This window comes from Dasypus novemcinctus, chromosome 14, assembly GCF_030445035.2.
Source record: "Dasypus novemcinctus isolate mDasNov1 chromosome 14, mDasNov1.1.hap2, whole genome shotgun sequence".
Classification (NCBI taxonomy): Eukaryota; Metazoa; Chordata; class Mammalia; order Cingulata; family Dasypodidae; genus Dasypus; species Dasypus novemcinctus.
Window position 1 is genome coordinate 24,132,890 of NC_080686.1, and position 26,250 is coordinate 24,159,139.

At 40.9% G+C, this 26,250-nt stretch overlaps 1 protein-coding gene across 10 annotated transcripts in view; it reads right to left on the reverse strand.

Moving 5' to 3' along the window:
- ASPH (aspartate beta-hydroxylase) overlaps positions 1-26,250 on the reverse strand; it is a 219,514-nt gene that overhangs the window by 48,724 nt on the left and 144,540 nt on the right. For all 10 annotated transcript variants that reach the window (XM_071207828.1, XM_071207827.1, XM_058275567.2 and 7 more), the window contains 5 exons: positions 24,279-24,365; positions 13,640-13,790; positions 10,410-10,546; positions 3,524-3,622; positions 1,403-1,492 (listed from right to left, as the gene is read on the reverse strand). In XM_071207828.1, coding sequence (XP_071063929.1) covers positions 1,403-1,492; positions 3,524-3,622; positions 10,410-10,546; positions 13,640-13,790; positions 24,279-24,365 — 564 coding nt within the window. The remainder of the gene's footprint in view (positions 1-1,402; positions 1,493-3,523; positions 3,623-10,409; positions 10,547-13,639; positions 13,791-24,278; positions 24,366-26,250) is intronic.

The window sequence follows — 26,250 nt, forward strand, 5'->3', positions numbered from 1 at the left end:
TATGACACATATGGATGGTAATGGTTATAAACACCCACGGTCTCACTTCAGTCACCCTTTTATCCATTGACTCCAAAGGGTGCTCACCCCAGAGACACTGCATAGTGCAGGAGAGGAAAGCAGGGCTTCACCGTCCATCAGCATGAGTAAGCCATGGTAGATTGTGAAATCGCTTGAAATTTATGGTACACAATATCATGATCAATGATCTAATATTACGGTTATAGAAGCTGTCATTACACCCAGAAAAGTGTAATCATCACAAAGAAAACATAATTGCTTGAGCAACTACATTTTTTGCATGTCAGTGTCTGCCAAATTACTACAGCAGTAAGTGTTCATCTTAAACTTCATATTAAATATTTCAGAAGGTACATGACAGAGTTAACTATTAGCATCAGTGGGCATTGCAATCAGTTGAATAAAGACTACACTGCATCCAACATCCATGTGGAATCTAAGCCCCCTCTGGACATAAAGGTGGAGTGGACATCACCATCCCAGGTCCACAGGATGGAGGAATAGAGCATGAATTAGAGTGGACTTACTGATATTCTACTATGGACCTATTGTGATTAGTAATGGAAGAAATTGTAGCATTGATGTGGAGAAAGTGGCCACAGTAGCTGCTGAGGGTAGGGAGAGGAAAGAAGAGATATGATGTGGGGGCATTTTCAGTACTTGGAGTTGTCCTGGGTGGTACTGCAGGGACAGATGCTGGACATTGTATGTCCTGCCATGGCCCACTGGGTGGACTGGGGGAGAGTGTAAACTACAATGTAAACCATTACCCATGTGGTGCAGCAGTGCTCCAAAATGTATTCACCAAATGCAATGAACATCCCACAATGATGAAAGAGGTTGTTGATGAGGGAGGAGTGGGGTGAGGGGGGTTGGGGGTATATGGGGACCGTTTATATTTTTTGAATGTAACGTTTAAAAAACAAAATAAAGAGAGGAAAAAATTATTGAATAAAGAAAAAAAAAGACTTCATTCTAAAGATAACTATTTTTAAATATTCAAAATAAAATGGAGAAAATCTAGGCAAGCTATTAAAATATTTTCAAATATTTAAACAATCTTATTGACATCTCTTCATTTCATAATTTTTGAAATACTTTTTCATGGCAACATCCATACACATACACAGACAACACACACCTTGTGATTCTCAGGTACTTTCTTAAATGAACCATAGAGTCAAATCCCCAAGCTTCTTTATAGGACTAAATGGGAGATGGGTTGTTTTGAAAAGTTTAAATATAATTGTTTAAATACTTAAACAAATTGAAATCACCACCTTAAAATGTTTAGGCTCAAAATATTTTTCAATATCTTTTCCCTAGAAATAAAGGTTTTCCCTACTTCTTGGAGAGAACAAGAAGTATACAAATCCATTACCTCCTTGCTTCCAATCCTTTGCATAGCATCCCCCAGGTGGAAATAAAATCGCCCGTCATCAGTGCCAGGATGGCCTGATTCTATTCCTTCCTGTAGGAAAGGTTCAAAGGAAGAGAAATAAAAAGGAACAGACAGTGTTAGCGTCGGTGAAAGAATTAAGTAACAGATTTAATTCATTGATTTATTTGATCTTTATAAAACCATATGAAAATCTAAGAACTAGTAAAAGACATCTCAATATTGAACTCGAGCAGTTAGGTTACTGGTCAACATTCACAATGCATAACCAAAAGGAGATCATCGAGCTAAATTTAACACTATGTTTATCATTAATTAATAGTGGAATAAGCCAAAAAATTGGTGCGCTACTTTGTGAGTCTTCTCGGCAGGAGCAATCATATTTCAATAGCCCAACGAATCTCTCTGACTGGGTATCATCACATGGATTTTGTTCTCCAATTCTACCCATATGCCATCTACAGGCTCTTTGTTCCTGAACCCAAATGTTGAATTCCTCACAAGATGTTTGAAGTGAAAGAGACACAATGGAAAGTTAATATTTCTTTCCACTCAAAACAAATGTGCTCTCGCTTTTAAATAAAATCTTTTTTGCAAAACATACAATAGGCTTCAAGCCAATTTGAATCTTTTAAAATGTAACTATTATTAAACAAATCCCACTCTAAAACCTTTAGCTGATTTTCTCCCACATAAGAACTGAAATTGAGATTGAAGTTTAAAAAAACGAGAAGAGAAAGTAAGAGAATGAATTTAGAAAAGCAAAAGGACAAAAGTCACAGGTATTTAAATGTCAAGGGATTCTTTCTAAAAATCTGCAGCTCTGGGGCTTCTTTGTGGGCGATCCATTGTCTTCCAGGAGGAGGACATGTTCCCCGCATCGTGTTGGAAAGGAGCGGGATGGAATGGGAAGAGAAGCCTCCTCAGGTGGAGGAAAGCCAAGCTCGGGGCTCTTGACTGACCTCAGCACCTAACTAACATTGCTCTCGGTTTCCCCATCTCTGGAGCAGGGAGCGCACTGTTAGACCTTCATTACATCAAGTGGAACACTTTCAATCAGAGACACCCACCTGCCCACAGGTACTGGCAGGTAATGTAAAGTTTTGTGCCAGCCCAGAGAAAGCCAGGACAGACTGAGGGACGTGCTGCCACGGCAAGGGGGTGCCACTGCTCGGCCTTGTGTGCGGAGCTGGGGTCCAGATATGACTTTTTAAGAGAAACCAGAAAAGTGCCTTCCTTCTATAAGATGTTCAAATCCTCAAATAGTGCAAATAATTATAACTGCTTTTTTAAAATGTGGCCAAATAAAACATGGCTGTAAGTTGCTTGCACCCTGTGGGTTGCTCTTTGGGATCTCTAATTTAAGTCATCTGAATGAGGGAGGTCATAAAAGTTAAATGTACTACTTAAGAAAAGGTCCTGTCCAACATGGCAGCTGCTAGCCACATGTGGCTATTCAAATTAAAACCAAATAAAATTTTAAAAATTCAATTCCTCAGTCACACTAGCTGTATTTCAGGTACTCGATAGCCACGTGTGGCTCATGGCCTCCGTACAGGACAGCCTAAAGTACATTGCCATCATCATAGAAAATTCTATTAGACAGCCCTGAGTTAAACCAAGAGTGACTTGGGTAAATGGACAAGGATAACGGAAATGTGAAGAAAAAAATAAAAGCAGATTTCAACAGAACATTTTGCGCTATCAGGCTATTTTAGGTTTAACCTATTCAGTCTGGGTGTGTTACCTCACTTTATGGATAGACAAGACCCCTGGTAAAAGTAGATTCAACGTAGAATTCATTTGTAAAAGGAACATTTAGTGCATTATTCATATTTTAAAGTATTATGTCAATAATTCTTCTCAATCTTTGCCTTAAAAAAAAGAAAAAACTAATCAACTGCAGCTTTAGGAATTTGTTTGTATCTTTTCCAAATTGTCTCTGCTCACTTGTGATATTCCTGTCCAAGATCCTCTCAGCTGCAGTGGGGGACACATATGGAACATGGACCTGATGGTCAGAGGGTGGAGGTTTTGATGATGGAAAGACTCAGCGGGACATGCCATGCATGATCACAATGCACGATTGGGGGAGGAAGTTACCTTTAAATAGGGGATACTCTCAGCAATCTTGTTCTGCGCCTTCAGGATAAAGCCATAATGAACTTTAGCAAAGCCATCGTCAGGTGTCATATTCAGAACCTAAATTCAAAGAAAACAAAAGAGTGCTGTGATTGACTACTAATTACTGTGGAAACAAATTTTAATTAGCTTTGCTGTACTTGGAGTGGATTATGATGTTACAGCTTAAAACACGACAGCAATTTGTCTCACTGCAAAATTACTGGCTTAAATGGCCCCATTTCTACTCAATTCAAAATGCTTTCACGTCTACACAGTGGCTCTTTAAGAATGAAGACACGAATTAGGCAATAGCCATTTAAGCATTGCTTAAACAACACAAATCAGCAAATCTGTCCATCCTTATGTCTTCAATATTGTTTTTAGTGAGCTGGTGAAAATTACTTTAAATTTGCTAACCTTGAAACAAATTCTGAACGGTTATATACATTGTTTTACATACATGCTTTATACAATGCCTCAATTAAGAGAAAACTCTGATTTGCATTTATAAATATATCACCATCCATTCATTCAGTGAAAATCTATTGAGTGCCCACACCGTTTTAAGTACTGTGGGTCAAGTGACGGGCACCTCCATTATTCTGTGAAAAAAACCCAAGTAAATATTTAATATGAACCACCTCCTTGTTTCTTCAGTGCATTTATTATAATTAAAGATAAATGATGCAAAACACCCATAAATAAAGGTTAGCAATGTGAAATCAAAACAATCTTTCAACTTGCAAAGCTGTTTCGACAAACTAATGTATGGAACAAGAGAGAAAGAAGGTCTGAGCTGGGTGCATGTGGAGAAAAGATAACGGCCCTGTTCGTCATCCTTAAGGCTGAGGACAGGGAAGTGGCAGCCAGCATGGGGTCCTGACACAAAAGGAGCAAGTGTGTGCGGAGAGATGTCATGCCCTGGGTGAGTGCACACAGCACCGCTGCCTTTGCAGTCACAGTTTTAACACAGCTTGCATCCAGCCCTGCCTTTCATCCATTAGCAGAATCCTCGGCCACACCTTCCACATATATTCAAATCACTACCTGTCCTCTTCCACCTTGGTCCAAGCCACACCATTTCTTCCCTCCATTCTGACAATCACCTCCCAGCTGCTTGTTACCTGCATCCCAGTCATCTCCAATCTCCTGGAGCCCACTCTCCACGCAGGGTCCAGCGTGAACTCAAGTCCTGGATCAGATCACCTCTGTCCCCTGGTCAAAACCTTCTGTGGGCCCCCTTGGCCAAGCAAGAAGGCAAGGTCCTTGGAATGGCCTCCAGGACCTCCCTTGACCCAGGCTCTCCACCTCTCTGGCCTCCTGTCCACCTCCGTCTCCCCCAGCCACTCCTGGCAGGCACCCTGGATGCCGTGCTGCTCCACGGTAAGCCAAAATGTCCCAAGGGCGGAGGGAGGACCAAGCACCTGGATCAGGGGGCAGTGGTGCCCTCCCTTGCTTGCTTCTTCACCTTCACAAACCGTATGGATTGTAGCTTACATGTGGCTGCTTAAGAGGGTGTGCAGATTTTATTATCTAACCCTCTAAAAATGATGTGAAAGCTCTGAATGAGAATACTACTAATATTGCACAGGCTCTCTCCTTTGCACTCCTTTTTCTCAAACATGCTTCTCCAGACATCCCAATGTCTTACACCATTATCTGGAGAAGTCCTTGCTCAAATGCTATCTCTGTGAAGCCTACCCCTAGCCACTGATGCAAGACTTAACTTCTTTATCCTGACTTATTTTTCTTCATAGCATTCAACACCATCTGACCTATAATTTTTTTTTTTTTTTTCAGGTACCGGGGGCCAGGGATTGAACCTGGGACCTTATATGTGGGAAGCTAGCACTCAACCACTGAGCCACATTGACTTCTGTTGAGTAGGTATTTTCATTTGTTTTGCTTGTTTTTTTTTTTTTTTTCCAGGAGGCACTGGAAACTGAACCCGGGACCTCACATGTGGGAAGCAGGCGCTCAACCACCTGAGCCACATCTGTTCCCCTATGATGTTTTTGACTTCCTCCCACTAACATCTAAGCTCTGCATGATTTTGTCTGTTTTGCTCACTGCTGAACCTCAGGGCCTAGAACACTGGCAGCACATAGTAGATGCTCAATGAATCTGTAGTAAAAGCACGGATGGGCACGTGCCAGGGTTCCTCTCTAACCAGACCTCTGCAAGCATGGACTCTGCATCATCTACTGCCTCACTAGCCTCTGAGCAGCAGCTCCCTAACGCCTCTGGGACTGGACTGAGGTGGGCCTGATCACGTTTCTGCCAGCATAACAATGTAGTAATTATCACAATTATTAAGGCTAAACATAGTACATGTCTGTCTATTGCAGGTACACAGCTATCACCTCAATTAATTAACCAATCTATTCATTTAATAGACATTTTAGAATACCCAGGACCCTTCTAGGCCTTTGGACATATAACCATGAAAGATAGACTCTCTTTCCTAGGGGGCTCTCAGTCAAGTCGGGGAGTCAGAGCCACAGCAGACAACAATAATGCAACATGGTCAGTGCAACCACTGGAATAGGTGTAAGGCATGCATGGCATACAGAGCAGGGACACCCATCTCACTGTTGGGTGGGCAAGGACAAAGTCTGAAAGGTGTTTAGGGATGAATAGGAGTTCACTAATGAAAGGGAAGATGGAGACCCTGGAGGAGGAAGCATTCTAGGCATAGGAGAAAATGAGTCAAAAGGCATAGTGGGTCTGGAACAGCAGAAGGGAGTGTTGCAAAAGTAAAAAGTAAAAGAAAATGGGAGATGAAAGTAAAGACGCGGGCAGGAGCCAAATCACACAGATCCTGTTTGGCATCGTGTGTAAGATAATCCACTGGGGAGTAGAAAGAAATTCAAAGATTTCTACTTGTATTCATCTCCTAAATTTTAAATTATATTTAATATGGCGAGAGCTTCCGGGGCTCTCCTCTCATCTGCATGCCAGGCAGTGATATGTTCAACTTGGCAATCACACTGTCCCAAGGGAGGTGAGAGGAGCAAGAACCTGGAGCATTGGACAGCACTGCCCCCCTTGCTGGTTTCTTTACTTTCATGAACAATATGTATTATAGCCTACATGCAGCTGCTTAAGAGGATGAGCAAATTATGTTATCTAACCCTCTGAAAATGATGTGAAAGCACTGCTTGAGAATAATCCTAATAATATTGCACAGACAGTCCTCACTCTTCCTCTCTCTATCTCTGTATATACACGCAAACACAAGACATATAATGACAAAAAAAAATGGTAGCGTGGACATATCTATCCCCAGTGACACATTACTAGGATTAAAAAACACACACACATACTCATAAATGACATTCCACATTAATCTTATTAAAATATTAACTTTTTTTGAGAGTGAAGGTACTTTGGGGCAGGTAAACAAAATTTAAAAGTAATTTCAATGTTTCATTTCACTTCATTTAAAAACTTTTTTGGGGAGTGTCTAACTTTTATAATGTGTATATTATATTGGTACTTATACATAATACATAAATGTATTAACTTGCATATCTCAGGTATTTCCTGGAGCATTTTTCACTGGTAGGGTATGCTATCAAAAATGTTTGAAGACCACTGCTGAAGGCAATGGGAAACCAATGGAGAGTTTACGCAGAGGATGAGATGGCCAGATTTGTGATTTAGGGCTGACAGATGCTAGAGAAGAGCAAGATTGGGCAGGAGAAATTTGTCTTAGTTTAGGCAAAAGCTGATGACTGCCTGGGATTAAAAGGGAGGAGATTGAAAACACACTCAGAAGGTAAATTTAGCAGAAATTAGTCATTTGGTTCCAGATTGTAAACACCATTAAGGCACATTCTGTATTTGTTTCATTAACTACCATCTCCTGAGCTGGTGCGTGGGTGTTAAACGTGGGCTGATGAAGTGAAAGGATGTATGTGAAGGGGGGATGGGGGAAGAGCAAGGAGTCACGAGTGGGGCTCGGCTTTTCACCCACGGGTGTCCTGGGTAACTGGGGGAGCACCAGAGGCGCCCTGGAAAGCTCCAGATACATGCAATCTGCTTCAAACCATTCTAAGTCAGTCTCCTTGCTGAATCCACAAGCAACAAAATGCAAAAAGGGGACTGTCAATGATTTTTTAAAATGTGCCTAAAAAATAAAAGTCAATATGAAGAAAAACTTAAAATTATAATATTAGTTTGTTGAAAAAGTTTTTTGATTATAAGCAGTGAAAAAAAATCCTAAGATCTCTGAGATAGACACATCAAGGAAAAGCTTGGTTAAGGAGAGAAAACCTTAGAGCTCATCATGAGCTCTAAGTGTTCATGAATTTGTGAGAGGAGGAAAAAAGGGCAAACCCCATGCCTATCGTGGCAGTCTGTTATATGAATTCTAGCAATGTATTATGTGTGTAAACTGGTCTGTTCCTCTGGGCATTTAGATTATATTGGATTCAGAGGTTTCATTTTTACTTGATTAAATAATGATTAAGGCTTTGATTGAGCCACATCAGTAGGATGTGCCCCTTGGTGGGCAGGGACTCACAGAGAAAAGACATGGCTGAGAACAGAGTTTGAAGCTTTAATGCTGGAGCCTCGGGAAGTAAATACACAGAGAAACAGATACTTGAGGAAAGACAGAAGGCTCCATTAGACATGGTAGAGGCCCTGGGAAGAGAGACACGCCATTTGCCTGATTGTCTACAGCTGGCCTTGTGGAGAGAGCAGAGCAGATGAACCCAGAGAGAAATGAGCCCTAGGAGAGAGATGAGACTTATCCCAGCCTACAGGTGATATTGGAAGAAGCTGGGACCACAGAGCCTCAAGAGGAAGAGAAAACCTGAACCCTTCTAGAGCAGCCATCTGGCTCTAACACGTGACAACAGATTTTGGTGAGGGAAGTAACTTACACTTTATGGTCTGGTATCCGTAAGCTTCTACCCCAAATAAATACCCTTTATAAAAGGCAACACAATTCTGGTATTTTGCATCACTAACCCTTTGGCTGACTAATATACCTATTTTCAGCCTACTGATGCATCTTTTAAAAAACAACACCACTTACTTGAATAATTTGGCAATATTTTAGACTTTATGCAGTCTTATGCTTGTGCAGATGAGATTATGATTTCAAAGTTATAAAGGATTGCAGGTAAACTTTAGTTTGAGATAAACATTAACAATGTTTCACACATGTGAGATTTAGTATCAGGTAAAAATGATGGATATACTATATACTCAAGGAAGATTGTGCAAAGGGGAGGAATGACAAACCATACTGGGATAGAGAAAATAGGATGATTTTGGATCCTTCCCTTAATTAGGTCAAATGTGCTTGGCATTCAGTTAATACTTGTGTTTGTAGAAGGAAAGAGGGAAGGGGGAGGGAAGGAAAGAATTCGACAATTCTATCTGTAGATGTCGAAGATTCTGCCTCTGACAGTGGCAGAATAATGAGGGAAGGGCCATGGACAGGTCTGGTACAGTTTGGTGGCTTTTAAAAATCGTCCAACCCTGAAATGCACGATGCTTCCCTTAACCAAACTTTGCAAGAAAGGAATGTCAAGGTTACGGTTTGGCTATTAGTGAATATAAAGCCCCAGATGGAATTCTTTTATGACCTGGAACAGACACTTATGTGGTATGTACGGATGGTATGTATTTTCAGTGCTGTAGGGCCAATCCACTCTGGGTAGATACTAGAGATGCTGCAAACAGCCAAGGCCTTATTCCTTAGCTCTCAGAAAATAAAAAAATTATGAGAAAGGCTAAAAAGACAGCTGCTCCAAAACCCAGTGATTTGCAATCGAGCACCCACAGCAATCACCAAAAGAAATCGCCACTTTGAGAGTGGACAGAGGGTACCATTGCCAGACGCGACAGCATTTTAAACACAGATGGAATTGCTGGCTGTTACTGAGTGGTGCTAGTCTTTTAATGTAAACTGTACCAGTGTGAAACCTTTGACTTCCAGGCCTAAATTAAAGAATAACAAGTAAATGTGTTCATTTTTCTTTTATAGGGATGCTACCATTCTCTGGCCTCAAAGTTTACAGTTACACTGTTTATTCTGTACCAATTAAATTCCCCCATTGCCTGAGGAAGTCACAGTGTTCTAGATTGTATAGTTACTTGTGCCTTAGAAGTTATCTATTAAAACATCCATTTTAAGGTAGAAATCCTTTGAAAGGCATCCTTACTAGATGATTAGAAAGTCAACGAATGCCATTCAAAGGGGCAAGGAATTTACCCCACACACCCAAGAATTCTCGTTTTGTGTCTCTATCTAGACGGAACTTTTAGTGAAAAAAGAAAAAAAGAAAAAGATGATGTTTTTCTTTCCAGTTCATTGAAAACTTCAGCTCCTCCTCCTGTCATAAAGAACACTTTCAGACATTCCTTTCAAAACTGATAATATATGAAGTTTCAAAAATATCACAATTACAAGTTGAAAGTTTTGGTAACAAGTGCCAACTAAAATGTAAAATCTGTTCTGATTGAGGAGGAAAAAAAAACCAGTATGATATAAACCATGCTGTGTAGCAATGCTCCAAAATGTACTCATCACATGCAATGAATGTATCACACTAATGAAAGAAGTTGGGAGGCATCGGGGGTGTGGAGAGTGGAGCATACGGGAACCTTTTATATTTTTTAATGTAACATTTTGTGTGATCCATGTATCTTTAAAAAAAAAGATAATAAAAATAAAAATTAAAAAAGATATATGAAAACAAAATGTAGACTACCTCAACTATAATAATACTTGGTACTTAACTGAAAATAAAGTGAGAGACTGGGCATGTGAAATTTTATTTAGAAATAACATTAGGTAATAATGTTCAAAAGCATTTGACTTAGTTAATAGAAAGTTGTGGTTTACCTCTTCGTAGATCTTCTTGGCATTATCGTTATCACCTATCAAGAGGTACCCCACACCAAGGTCATTCTTTAAGGAAGTATCACTGGGAAACAGCTGAACTAATCTCTGTAAGGTATGCAGGGAACCTCTCAATTGACCTGATTTGTTGTGGAGGAATAACAACAACAAAAAAAGAAAAACAGATTATGTACACCTTTGTAATGAGAATGCAAATCATCAGATTACTTAACATGGAATCCCAGCTTTACTTTATATAATTATGGTTAAGTATCTATTAAGATTTAATTACACAATTGCAGTGCTATCATTTTCTACTACACGGAGATGCCAAATAGAAAATTAAGTAAAAACATTTTAAAGACATCCTCATGTACTAAATTAACCAACATTTACATATTTCCTGCTTAAGAAATTTTGGATACCAAATTTTTATTAAAATAATGTTCTACTAAGCTATTTTTGATTTACTATTATTCATGTTTAAATTATGAATGGAGAACAATGAAAAAGTCTAACAGACTTCAGGGTCTGAACCAATATCAAATTTGAAGAGGCACCGAGGTACCCAGGACAGTGTTTAATTGCTGACGCTGTTTCCAATGAAGAGAATCTCCAGGAAATGACCTACTCAGTGAGCAGAAGAGACATCACCCAGTATTATGGGACCCTCTGGTGGATGATAGGATACGATGCACTACGTGTATCATGAAAACGCCCAGGTTCAATTCATTTTTTGCTGTCTGATGGAAATTTAAAATTTCCAGGCCAATTGTCATTACTGCTTGTCGCGGTTGGAGAGGCACATGGTATAAGGGGAAATGTGCAAATCAAGACTAGTACACATGAATAAAGAATGACCTAAGGGGCTCCCTTGTCCACAAGCTGGGTATTAGCCAAGAGTGTGGGAGGACAATGAATCAGCTAATGCAGTGGTGTGCGCCACTAACAGAGACCAGCTGGCATTAAACATCGCCGGTTTATCCCACAACCTGCTTCCCTCCACCGGCCACTAGCATTCCAATGAAAATTACATTCAGAACTCAGGGATGCTTTTGTTCAGCCATTCATTTCCTCACCAACCAAACTAAGTCTACTTTTCAGGGTCCTTCCTTCCCCTGCCTGCTCACCTTAGGCTTGTACTTTTCTTCTGCTTCTAAACTTCCCCTATTAATCACAACTAAAGGCTCAGGGGAAAATCCCTCCCACTGCCACCTCGCTCTGTCCCTTGTACTGCACATTATGAATTCCTGTTCTATTGGGAGTGAGCTTTACCTACCTCGTCACTTTCACTGAAATCCTCTGCACACCATTCCCTCCTAGCCTGCTCTAGCCAACTTGATTTTGACTCACTGAGGGGAAAGGACTATGTTCAAATATTGAAGGATCCCAGAGGAAGAGGGTGACTTTTATTTGGTAGGTGGTCTTTTCCCCAGGTTCAGGGCCAGGGTGAGGGGAGTGAAGGGAGGGAAGGGAATGAGGCACTCACCTCACTGCAAAATTTAAGGGGGCACCAGAAATTCAGTAATGAAAAATAATACTGTAACGCATTCTTTTAAAAAATAAAAATTTATGCCCCAAATTCATGACATGCAAAACGTCAACGCTTTAAAGATAGACGCAGAAGCAGTGCCCAGGCTAGCCATCCAGGCGCCTGCGGCAAAAGGAAGACTCACTCCTGTGGATCTTGTGCTCAAGGCATGTGCCCGCCACTCGGTCCCTCGAGTCCCGGCCCTGCTTCCTCTGCCCTGTGTTGCTACACTGTTCCCCTGGACTGGCCTGTACTGAACGTAAGTCTAACTCACCGTTTCTTCTAGTTTCTCATCGTCCCTTGAGTTCTGCTTCTGTCACAGTTTTTGGGTGATCTGAAGATGACACAACTACCTGAACTCCATCTCTCGGAGAGTATAAGACAAGTGCCAGCTGGACCCGAGAAACACTCAGCAGGCCCTCTCCGAGTGACGTTGACAAAGCACCCACGTAACTTTCCAGCTGGCTGAGCCTTAGCAATTACACGTGGCATAAATGCTTTCCCCCTGGTTTACTGATGATGCGTCAGGTGGGAGGGAATCACACGCCAGCTTAAAACAAAGCCAGGTTACCTTTAGTCTTACTTGGCTTTGAATCTGGAAACCTGGATCCATTAGAGAGGATGCTTCTTGCTTTTCAGAGCCTCTGAAACTTTATTTTGCCATTAACAATTTTTCCCAGCATATTTCTTGGTAGAGCATCAAACCTTTCAAAAAGTATTTCCAGAATGCTTAGAACTCCTAACATTCCTTTATCAACATTCTTCCACTTACCATTTCAGCCTCCATCCAACAGATGATGATAATTTTAAAGTGAGGAAAGAGGGGAAATGGACTTGGCCCAGTGGTTAGGGCGTCCATCTACCACATGGGAGGTCCACGGTTCAAACCCCGGCCCCGGGCCTCCTTGACGCGTGTGGAGCTAGCCCATGCACAGTGCTGATGTGCGCTGATGCCGTGCCACGCAAGGGTGTCCCCTGCATAGGGGAGTCCCACGCACAAGGAGTGTGTCCTGTAAGGAGAGTCGCCCAGCGCGAAAGAAAGTACAGCCTACCCAGGAATGGCCCCACCCACACTTCCCGTGCCACTGACGACAACAGAAGCGGACAAAGAAACAAGACGCAGAAAATAGACACAGAGAACAGACAATTGGGAGGGGGGGATTAAATAAATAAATATTTTTAAAGAAATAAATAAAGTGAGGAAAGATGGGGAGTAGGTGTGGCTCAGTGGTTGAGCACCTGCTTCCCAGGTTCAGTCCCCACTTCTTCCTCAAAACAAAACCTAACCAAAAAACACTACCATGGACTATCTATGCAACTCCCCATGACTCTACAATTATTTCAAAATAAAGTTAAAAAACAAAAACAAAAACAACCACCAAATCACAATACACCATTATTAAAATAAAGTGAGAAAAAAATTTCACATGGTGGGATGAACCAGTAGCTATCATTTCCTTAGGTAAATAAGCCAACCTCTCAGCATCCTACTGGCCTCATGTGTAAAATGGGGGATGAAAATATTACCTACATCGTCGTCAACTTTAAGGTTAGGATGTGTATTTCCATTTTAGAGATGACCATCCAACACACAGTTGGAGAAATTCCTTGAAATTGGTTATAAAACTCAGGTTTCCTCCCCTTCATAACCTTCAAGATAAAAGCATACCATTCCCCACCACCAACTCTTATCCTATCTCACCTAGAAATTGTTGTCTTTCTGACCGTCGCTTCAAACTCAGCTTCACCAAGTCTGCGGGGACATCGGGCAGGCTGGCCACCTCTTCGTAGGTCTTGATGGCCCCGCGTAACACCTCATTGCTCCTCCTCTTCTCGGCCAAATCATCTTCACACTAGGAAATAAATGCCACAAGACGAGCTATATTTGTAATCTTCTAAAACATTTGTGAATGGTTAACTTTTGAACATGCTTTCAAAGAAATTCAAGACAAAAAAGCAAACAGGCAAAAGAAAGCAATGCAACAGGCTATTTTAATAAGATGAAGAAAGTTAGCTACTAAGCTACAGGGGAGAAGGAACATCATAAAAACAAGATAAATATGTGCTAGCGCTGAGGGAAGTTCACAGCGTATTATAGATAAACATTCTATGGACAGAACTCCAGGTCATAGTTCCTGCTCTTTTGTTAATTCTTCATTTGTTCATTCATTCATTCAGTCATTTATTCAGCAACTATTCTGGGGGCCTTTCTCATGCCAGATATGTTCTAGGCATGTGGCAGACAAATGGAACAAAACAATTTCTCAACTTGCTATCCATCTGGAAAGGAGAGGAAGGCCATAGACACATCATGATATCATATGAGAGAGGCCATCAGGTGCTGTGGATAAGACTCAAGCAGGCTCAGGAGAGTTGTAGGAAAGTGGCTGGTCTCATTGGGATGTACGGGGAGGAAAGAGGTAAGGGGACAAGGCTTGAGGATATCTGGCGGAAGAATGTTTCTGGCAGAAAGGGAACTCCTTGAAGTGGGAGGCTGGAGGAGTGAGGAAGGGAGAGGGTGGGAGGCCCTCAGATGATGTAGGGCCTAATAAGTGGCGACCAATTCTTCAGCACTAACTGCAAGTGAGATGGAAAGACATTGAGATTGTGGGTGGGAAGTGTCATGATTTGTTTTATGTTCAAAGATTGGCTGCAGTATGGAGAATGGACATGAGGAGGGTACAGCTATAAGCATGGAGCAGAGTTATATTGCTTTGGCAGGAATCTAGACACGAGACGATGCTGGGTTTTAGCAATGGAGGTGGTGAGAAGTGATTGGGCTACAGATATATTTTGAAGGTCCGATAGATATATATATAGATGGAATGCAGGGTAGGAGAGGAAAACAAGGGGCAGAAATCAAGGATGAATTCAAGATTTTTGGCTTGAGCGATTTGCTGAATGGAAATGGAATTGCCTTACCTGAGAACGGAAGAAAGGACAGAAGCAGATTGGGAGGGGAGGGACAGGGGGTTAGAATATGGAATCAGGAGTTCAGTTTGGGAAATATTAAATTTAAGAAGAACCAGCAAGATGGTGGGGAGTAAGGCACTCCTAAAGTCAGCTCCTGCTACAGGGCAATTAGCAAACACGCTGGAGCTCTCTGGAGCCAGCTGAAGCACCTTGTTTGGGGGCTCCAGGAGGCCAGAAAAGCATCCTGCAATATCCTTGAAGGAATGGAAGGAGGAGATTGTCCATCTGCAGAGAAGACATGTAAATAGAGTGCTCTACTCCTCGGAGGCCAGTGCCCATCCTCCACTGGAGGCACAAGCCGCCTCAGGAGCTATTCTGCGGCTGTAACTGAAAGCTCCACTTCCCAAAAATGGGGGAGGAGGAGATGGTTGGGCACCAAAACTCAGCAACTGATGAGTAAATTCAGCAGGCCACAGTATAATCCTGAGCACAGCTAAAGTTTGAGCCATCCAAGTCAGAAAGAGGCCAGAAGCTGCCATCTTAACTCCGCACCTGAAACAAGGGGAAGTGGGGCAGACTGAAAATCACCATGCTGGTGGGGACCAGCTTCTTTCCATCCAGGCTAGACTGCAGCACTGGCCTAGGCCCCAGTGCCACCTCCAGCAGGGAGGAAGCTGCAGGGACCGGTGCCAGCCTCTCCAGGAAATTACCAAGCTCAGTGATGATCCTACTCTGGCAGTGCAAGCTGCCCTGGGAGCTATTCTATGACTAGAATTGGAAGCTCCATTTCCCAAAAACAGGGGAGGAGGAGATGGTTGGCTGCCGATGTTGGCTACTGATTGGTACACTTGGATGGCTAAGATATAATCCTGGGAAGAGCTGGGATGTGAATCTGTCCAAGTTAGAAAGGGGCCGGTGGCTGCCATTTTGACTCTGCCCCTGGCCTGAGGGGAAGCTGGACTGACCAAAAATCACAGTGACAGTAGGAACCAGTTTCTTTCACCCAGATTGGCCTGTAGTCCTAGATTAGGCTTCAGCCTTACTTCTGGCAGGGAGGAGGCTGGTGGGCCCTGCACCAGCCTATCCAGGTAACTGCAGGTACCTTTGGCTAGCACAGACTGAATAATCCGAAGTCTACCAGGGCAACTGCAGTCATCCAGGACCCGCACTGCATAGATTGCTGCCCACACCTGCAGCTCCATCCCCAACCCAGGCAGGGGAGAAAGGGCATGAAGCTTCATCGGTCTCTCTGGGCAACTAGAGTCTAGGTCTGCACGACTTGGATTATTCCACACAGCTGTGACTCTGTCCCTACCCCTGACAAAGGAGAAAGTTGAGAGAAGCTTCATTGGTCCCTAGAGCAATGAGGGCAGCTTGAGCTTCCATAGCTTATAACACCAATTACAACCTTGGCTGCTACTGCACAACCAGCAAGGGAGAAAGGACAGGAAGCCCTGAACTAAAGAGAAAAACTGCACCAGAATAAATACTCTAATAAGCCAGATGCCAAGACACCAACAAAAAATTACAATCCACACCAAGAAACAGGAAGTTATGGCTCAGTTCAAGGAACAAGATAAGCCTCCAGATGACATGAAGGAACTGAGAAAACTAATCATAGATGCTCAAACAAATCTCCTCAATAAATTCAATGAGATGGCTACAGAGATTAAGGATATCAAGAAGACACTGGATGAACACAAAGAAGAATGTGAAAGCATACTTAGAAAAATAGCAGATATTAATGGGAATGAAAGGTGCAATAAATGAACTAAAAAAAAAACCATTGGAATCTTATAATAGCAGATTTGAGAAGGCAAAGAAAAGGTGAGCTTAAAGAAATGGCCTCTGAAAGTGAACATACAAAAGAACAGATGAAGAAAAGAATGGAAACAATTGAACAAGGTCTCGGGGAAATAAATGATAGCAAAAGGTATATAAACATATGTGTCATAGGTGTCCCAGAAGGAGAAGAGAAGGGAAAAGGGACAGAAGGAATATTTGATGAAATAATGGTAGAAAATTTCCCAACCTTATTGAAGGACATAGATATCCTTGTCCAAGAAGCACAATGTACTCCCATCCAAAAAAATCTGAACTGACCAACTCTGAGACACATACTCATCAGAATGTCAAATGCCAAAGACAAGTAGAGAATTCTGAGAACAGCAAGAGAAAAGCAATAATGCAAGGGATACTGAATAAGATTAAGTGCTGATTTCTCACCAGAAACCATGGAGGCAAGAAGACAGTGGTCTGATATATTTAAGACACTACAAGAGAAAATCTTCCAGGCAGGAATCTTATATCCAGCAAGACTGTCTTTCAAAAATGAGGGTGAAATTAGAATATTGACAGATAAACAGACACTGAGAGAATTTCTAAGCAAGAGACCAGATTTTCAGGAAATACTAAAGGGTGTGCTGGAGCCTGAAAAGAAAAGATTGGAGTGAAGAGAGTCTAGAAATGAAGATTGTATCAATAAAAGTAACTAAAAGTGTCAAAAGAGTGGTAAAAATAAAATATGACAGATAAAACTCAAGTAGTCAGGAATAAACTTAACCAACAATGTAAAGCACTTATATTCAGAAAACTGCAACTCAATGTTAAAAGAAATTTAAAAAGCCCTAAATAACTAGAAGAACATTCCATGGTCATGGATTGGAAGACTAAATATCATTAAGATGTCAATTCTACTCAAATTGATATACAGATTCAATGCAATCCCGATAACAAATGATACCACCATTTTAAAAAAATTGAAAACATAATCATCAAATTTATTTGGAAGGATAAGTGGTCCCTATAGCCAGAAACATCCTAAAAAGGAAAAGAGAATCCTCATCTCCAGACTTTAAATCATATTACCTAGCTATAGTGGTAAAAACAGCATAGTACTGGCACAAAGACAGACACACAGACCAACGGAACCCAATTGATGGTTCAGAAACAGACCCTCACATGTACGGTCAAGTAATTTTGACTATCCTGTCAAACCCACAAGGCTCAGCAGAACAGTTCATTCAACAAATGGTGCTAAAAGAATTGGATATCCATAGCCGAAAGAAGGAAAGAGGACCTCTGTCTCACACCTTATCCAAATTAACTCAAAATGGATCAAAAACCGAAAATGAAAAGAAGAACCATAAAACTTCTAGAAGAAATTATAGGAAAATATCTTCAAGACCTGGTGGTAGGTGGTGGATTCTTAAAGGAGTTAAAGGGGGAATGAGATGGACAACTGATGTTTAATGTACGTAGAAGTTTTAACTAGCTTTACTGTAAACGTGTGGAAAAGTACAGAGTGGATGGTCACACATAGTGAGTAACAGCTAGTTTATAAATGGGGATGTGACTGAAAATGGTAGTCTAGGTATGTAAATGCCAATTGACAGAATGTTAGAGAATAATTTAGGAACTGAATAGCACAGCAAACCAAGAAGTGGATGAGAATTGTGGGTGATGGTACAGATACAAGAGTGTCCTTTGTGAGCTAAAACAAATGTACATCACTACTGCAGGGTTTTGGGAATGTGGAGAAGCATGGGAAAAATACAGCTGGAGTGACCGATGGACTGTGATTAGCACTAATAATATAATATTCTTGCATCTATGTGAAAGATGTACCGTGTTGATAATTAGGCACTATGGAAAATGTGAGCCTAATGTACATTATGGACATGGTAACAATCAGATGATATTATCTTACCTGTAGCAAATGTTCCATCATTGTGTGTCATGTTGAAGGAGGGGTGTTGTTTTGGAATTCTGCACATGTGCATGATTGTTTTATAAGTTTACAACTTCTGCCATAAAAAATATGTTTAAAAAATAATAATAGGGTATGTTGGGGGGAAAAACACATCAAATGTAAGATAAGGAATATGATTAGTAGTAAGATTTTGACAATATTCTTTCATAATTTTTAACAAACGTCTCAGGACAATGCAAGGTGTTGGTGGAGGGTTGACGTATGGGACCCATGTATGATGTTATGCACGTTTGCTTAGTAAGTTCACAACTTTTACTATACAGTTAATTGTTTATGTATGTTCATATATAAATGATATAAATATAATAATAATAGGGTTGGGTTGGGGGAAAATACTTTGGTTAGTAGTAATATTTTGACAATGCTCTTTAATCATTAGTTATAAAGGTTTAACAACAATGCAAGTTATTGGTGGTAGGGTGACTTATGAGAGTCCTTTATGATGTTATATATGTTTGTTTTGTAAGTTCACAATTATTATACACTTATTGTTTATGTATGAGTGATATATTTCAATAAATTTATTTTAAAAATGCATGGTTGATAATGAAGTGGAGATGCTGAACAGGAAGTTGCATGTAGGAAAATGGAGTTCAAGGGAGAGGTCAGAGTTACAAACGTGAATGTGGGAACTGTCAAGGATGCAGATGGTACTTACAGTGATGTATCTGGAAGCAGCTGTGAGTACAGACAGAGCAAAGAAGAGGCTCAAGACCTGAACCCTGAGGAACTTCAAGGTTTAGAGGTCACTAGAGATGAGGAAGACAAGGGAGGACTAGGAAAAAGGACCAAGTATGAGTGAGGAAGGAAGAAAATAAAAGCAAAAGAAGTGGAAGCCAACTGAGAACAGATTTCAAGAGGGAGAGGAGCAACTGTGTTAAAAGTCAGGTTGGGTGAGTTGAGAGCAGAGACCAGTTCACGCTGGCTTGGGCAGTGAGGCGTCCCTGGAGGCTGTGACAAGAGAATTTTCACTGGATTGCTGGGGACTTGGAACTGAATGGAGCAGACTCAAGAGGAATCAGGACGGAAGGAGGTAGAGACAACTTCAAGGAGTTTCACTGTACAGGGGGGCAGAGAAATGGGATAGTGGCCAGAAGGGAATTGAAGACAGGGAGAGGTTTTGAATTATGGGAAATATTACAGCATGTTACTAAGCCAGTGCAGATGATTCAGTAGAGAGGGAAATCTGATGATGCAGAAGGGGACACAAAAATTAGAATGATGTCCTTCAAAAGGCACAAGGAGATGGGAAAAGGAATCAAGAACAGTTCTTCTGCCTTCCATATGTCCTTGAAGGCAAACCATATGGAGACAGGTATAGGTAATATGCTAGATCATGTGCAAGTTCTCTTTGGGAGCTTCTTTTTAGCTAGTGAAATAAGAAGCAAGAGTACTAGATGGAAATTGAGAATGGGAATGAAATAGTGGCAGTAGGAAGAGAGAGAAGAAACTGTAAAGTGGTCATCAATATCCCATCAGATTGAGTGGACTACAATTTGAAGATTATCATTTGAGGAAAAATTATACCAGCGAGATGCTAAAATAGCATAGATACTTTTTTTCCAGAATAGTCCATTTAAATGTTACCTTACTAAAATAAAGTGTTGGTTATAGTCAACATATAGATGCTTACAGAATCCAAATAAAGCATAAATCCAGAATTTGAAGACATCTTAAGAAAATGATCTGTTCCCCAACCCCATGCTCCTAAATGAAAAACGAACAAGAATTAACACAGATTTGTTTTTTAAAGAAGATCTCTGTGGGTAGCTTTCTAGAAAAGAACACCTCAAAAACAAAACAAAACAAAACAAAACAAAACAAAACAAAACAAAACCACCTCTAAATACATACCAATTAGGATAAGTTGCCCAAGATGATGAAGGGCTAGAATTGAAGCTGTAGGGATACAGAAGTGGACAGACTTAGGAGACATTTAGAATGTCAAACTGATGGGACAAAATCTCTAGATGGGAAAAGGGCAATTTGCCCTTGCTTGATGGAACTATGCTTCTGACCACACAATTCCCCTTTCAAATCTGTAAATGATCTCCAGAATGGAGATCTACCTCGAGAAAAAGTCCAATGTCAACAACCCGTACTGGTCACTCTGACGCAGTAACCTTCCATTGTACCTTCACATGCTGGCTTTTCTGTTCATGCAGGTTTCTTGTGAGTTTGGTTATGATGAATTGACTCCCCAGAATATCTTTCATAGATGAATTCACAGAAACTCAGAGTTCTAGAACTGAGAGTCCCTCTGAGACCACCTAGATCATCCTCTTCATTTTGAACCTACAAAGCTATCCTGGAATTGGAGGTACTTCAAGGTTTATGGAAGGACAAACGCCTACAAAATAATCCTTCTCTAGAAAGACAGTTAAATATCTTTAGCTAAACTCAGTGTGAAAAGAAAGATGATACAATCTATATGCCTTGTCCCCAAACCCTACCCCCACCGACACCAAGGTCCTTTATTTTAGTGAAGTATAAACATTTTACAACTTTCAGAATTGGGAAAATATCTGTTTTAAAATGGCATATCATACTTTAAAATCTCTTGAATGAAAATGATAGGCATTGCTTTGAAAACCAGAGTTGTACAGATTGATTTTTATCCATCTAACATCTCTATATAAAATGAGCTGAGCTGAAAGTGAGCATTTGTTATAGGATGTTAACATTGGAAAACCTTTTGTTGACTCTTAACTAATTCATCCATCCAACCCTCCTAGGAGATGTGTCATTTTCGCCTCAGAGGTATTAATGGTTTGGATGAATTAATAAAGTGAATTGAGTTTATAATTCAAGATTTTGTGTCCAATGTTCAGGGAATTTGGTCAAAATTGATTTTTACAGTGATCCAAAGAAAAAGACAATACCAGTGCGGCTTTACAAATGATAGATACGATAACTTGCATTTAACTTAATGTTGCTTAGTTTTTTAATGTGTTGGGATATTCTAAAATAATTGTTAAATCTACTAACAAAGAATGATGAAGTCATAATTTATTTTATTTTTAAATTAATTTTATTTTTAAACCTCCTATGAATTTAAAGCTTCTTTTAAATTACTCCATTAAAATTTAATGTGACACATCTAAACTGTTCATGTCACAATATTGTTAATATCAATAACATCTTATAGCAGAATAGCTTAACAATAAAAAATGGTGACTGAAACTACATTTTAAGTTTCCACTGTTAAATAAATAAATACAGCAATCACCATGTTTCAAAAGCACTGCATTTATCTAGACTTGGCTATCCACAATCAATATCATATATAAAAATTCAAAAGAACAAATATTTTTGCTATAATTTAATTAGCATTGCATAAATCATTTTTCTTTATAGTTAATATGCTTTCCTTAATCAAATGACTGTTAATATTAGTGATGAAACATTGCTTGCTTGATTAGGGATGATCTTTTGGTAACAAACTCATTCTCTCTTGCTTAGAAATTGTAAAGAATTACTAAGCAAATTGATTTCCAAAAAGGATCCAGCTGCTGTCTCCTAATCCTGGCTCTACCATGGGTAAGAGAAACTTATCTGCATTAAGTTTTCCCAAAATTAATTTCAATTGTCAATTAGTACAATTTTAATTAATTCCTTTGTATTGAGGAGACAGGAAGAATTTGAGCATCTGGATCCCGAGCAGCTTCCACCATTCATTCGGAGGAAACATAATTGTTTCATGTATAGATATGTTACTTCCTATGTAATTGTCAGGCACAAGTATGTGTGGCCCTCTCTCCAAAGGGGTGCTATAAGCTTCCCCTGGGTTCTGGAAAATATTTATAACTCTGCGTTTATTATTTCTTAGCAGGGTTGATGATTTTGTCCAACTAGGCATGGCTGTGGGAGCTTGACTACTTGTCACACGTGTACATCCAGCCCTGACTTTTACTCTTGAGCCCCAGGTCCCATAAATTCAGGGGTCTACATGATGTTTCCACTCGACTGTCCATCAGGCATCACAGACTGAACAAAACCTGGAAAGAACTCTTGATGTCTGCACATCCCCCAAACCTGTTTCTCCACCAGCCTTCCCAGTCAGTAACCAGCCCGGGCATCCCTGAATCCTCTTTCCCTTGCTTACATCTGATTCATCATTGAGTCCTATAAGCTCTTCCATCTGCTCGCCATCCCCATGGCCATGACCATGCCATCATCATCACTTATCAACACATGCATTAGTGTCCTGCTCTCCTTGCTTCTACATATATCCCCATATTCCACTCTCCACCTACGCAATAGTTACAAAAAAACAAACAACCATCAGGTTGTGGCCATGCCTAAAACTCTCCCAAGGCTCCCCAGCACCCAAAAATGAAATCTGCAAGTCCCTGCTCTTATTGTCCCTCTCTACCCTGCCTCCCCAGGCCCCTTCTTCTCTCTCGAGTTTATATGCCTTTGCACTTGCCGTTCCCACTATCTGGACAGCTCCTTCCACAATCTTTGTCAGGTCTTACAGATGGTGCCCACCCCCCCCACCCCCCCGCCAGGGGCCCTTTTTTGACCTCCTGATCTAAAGTGCCAGCTATCTTATTTCTTTCAATCACATTACTGGTAGCCAAAAAAACTTACTAAGGATGCTCCTGATCCCATACCCTCTTTTCCTTATATTACAGAATTATGTGATACGATATGGTATATTTAATACTTTATGGTATTTTCTAAATACATGTTAATTTATAAAGATGTTCCGGGCTTTACTCAAATGTCCCCTTCCCTGGGAGACCTTTTCCTAGCTATTCTATTAAACATTTCAACCCCCTCACACACATCCGAGGCCTGCTCTCTGCTCTATTTCTGCTCTCCCTACCACTTATCGCTGGCAAGGGTATGGATTTTACTTATTGATCTTACGCATTATCTTCCCCCATTACAATGAAAGTGCTGTGGAAACAGGACTTTTATCTGTTTTGTTGACTGCTGTGTTCCTAGCACCTAGAATAGCATCTGGCACATGACAGACTCTCATGAAACATTTTCTGAATAAATAGAATATAAGATCCACAAAGGCAGTGTCCACTTGGCCATTCCCAAGGTCCCACAAGTGCATGTGGTAAAACTTTAGGAAATAAGGTATTGTAATATGGAGAAAGTCAGATAAGGAAAGAGAGGGTGAGGGTAGGACATGGTGAGAAGGTGGCTGGGTAAGAAAGGAGTCAGTTGAAAGAAACCATGAAAAGAAAGTCCATTAACCTTCACATTGGAAAAAAACAGTCTGTCTTAAGTATACTTTCAACCTCTTGGTTATAAAACTGAGGTTTTAAAGTTCTGGGGAACCTCAAATGAAAGTTGTATGGTGAGCCTAAATGGGGCCGAGGGGTGATGGGAAATAACTACACAAGTGTTCATCTTTATTTTCTCTTCACAGAAAAATCCTATGGAGGGGTGGACGGGAAAAATGTTTCCCAGTTCCACAGGACACAATTGCAAAATAATTCATTGTCTTACTTAAAACAGAAGTTCTTGCTTCTGTATAAATAAATATCTTTGCATATGCAAAGATGAGAAATTGGCTCTGAAAAGAAATTAGAAGAAGAAAGAGAAAATGCAAAAAGCAGGGCATGAAAAATTCAGTTACACAGAACACACAGACATTAAAACAGTGAGTTATTCTAAATGGAAGGTTTTAGAATACCTGTGCCTTCCCATATCTCGCTCGTGGACTCTGTGGGTATCTGCGTATGAGTTCTTCAAATGCACTCACTGCTTCTTCAATCTTTCCCTGTTAAGAAGAGGCAATTATTACAGAAACACAATAAACTCAAATATAGAAACCTTATACAATACAAGCAATGTTACCAAAAATTCCTGACAATTTTATCTAAGATTTTTTAAAAAATTAACTGTATTATGGGAGTTATAAAAACTAAAAATGAATATACTTTATTTTTAAAAAGGACAGGTACCTGACAAATGATGTGATTTGAGTTTTTTTAGAGAAATGACATTTTACCTTTAATGTATGTGAACAGTTCCTACATGCAATCCTAAAGAAAGTATTTAGATTGTATATGTATGTGGGGGGGGGGGGCGGGGTACAGCTTGCAGCTGGAATGCTTTGAGTCTTTTAGAGGCTATAGGAAGTCACCTGTGACTCAGAGGCTCAGAAGCACCTGCAGAGGCTCAGAATCACCTGTGAAAACAGTGGAGGCTAAACCCCACACTTGGCCTTGGCATGTCACCATTGAATCTCAGGGTTGATTCGGCTTGTCTGGCTGATCGAAGCACCCACCTGCCTCTGGCCTACCACCTCACAGAGCCAGCAAGGACCCTTTGAAAGATGAAATTTCTGATAGATGTCTGAGCACAACTGCATGAAAATAAATGAAGGACGTGCAATGGGTAACCTGGGTAGGGGGTCTCAGCTATGGGAAGGGCCCTCTTCCTCCTCATCCCAGCCAGTGCTATTCCACAGCATGAAATATATGCTTCCTGGTTTCTACTGGATGGCAGCACTTCAAGGACATTGGGAACCATAGCATAGAGATAGTTTAGCCAAACGGAAACTTCCCAGATACTTGAGCTGTCTGTGAACTGGTGAATCCATTCATCCTGTGTGTAAAAGCAAGCTCGATGCGACTAGCAGGTTTTGACTTTCTGTGTTTCCCTTAAAAATATGCATGTCCTGGGGCCCCTCCCCAACATTAGGAAAGGGGAGGAGGAGGAGAGGTCTTACAAGGCTTAACCCCACGTGTACAACTCATCCCGCACCAGGCCCGCAAGCCACGTCTTGGTTTGTGTACTGTTTTTCTTTTCTTGTTTCTCAATAAACTCGTCATTCCCTTGCCTATGAAAAAAAAGTGCCTGTGAAAATAAAAAATAAAGTACGACCCACTGTTATTTACACCTACTTCTGAAAGGAGCTAGGCAGCATCAACATTAAAGCTCCTTAAAACCAGTCTTTCAGGTCTATATCTAAGAAAGGGGCTCTCTTTCCCCCTCACTTGCCTCCTGGTGAAGCTGAGGGTTGGTGGAAGATATATGCACCATGCAGTGGCTGTGAGTGCAAGTTGCAGCGCCAGACTGGTTAAAATCTGGGCTCCACCACTCATGAGGCGTGTGACTGTAGTGGGTTGAATTGTGTCCCCCAAAATCTGTGACGATGCCCTAATCCCTGGTAGGGCTTTGCAAATAGGGTCTTTGTGGATGTAGTGATGTTAAGATGAGGTCGTACTGGATGAGGGTGGGCCCTAAATCTAATGAAAACTGCCCTTAGAAGAGAAGACACAAAGACATCAGGGAAGAACGCCAAGGAGAGGTGAAGGCAGAGAATGGGGCAATGCAGCTACAAGCCAAGGAACGCCAAGGATTGCCCTGGAGCCGTCAGAAAGAGGCAGGAAGGATTCTTCCCTAGAAGCTTCTGAGGGAGCGTGGCCCTACTGGCACCTTGATTTCAGACCTCTAGCCTCCAGATCTGTAGGAGAATACATTTCTCTTGTTTCAAGCCCCCCCCCCCCGCCCTGCCCAATTTGTGGTATTTCTTACAGCAGCCCTTGGAGACTAATACAGTAGGTATCTCCCAAGGCGGGTGTGAAGATTAAATGTAATATGCCCAAAGTACTTGTTGATACCGCAGATAGCATAGAGAGTACTGAAAAATGCTAGCT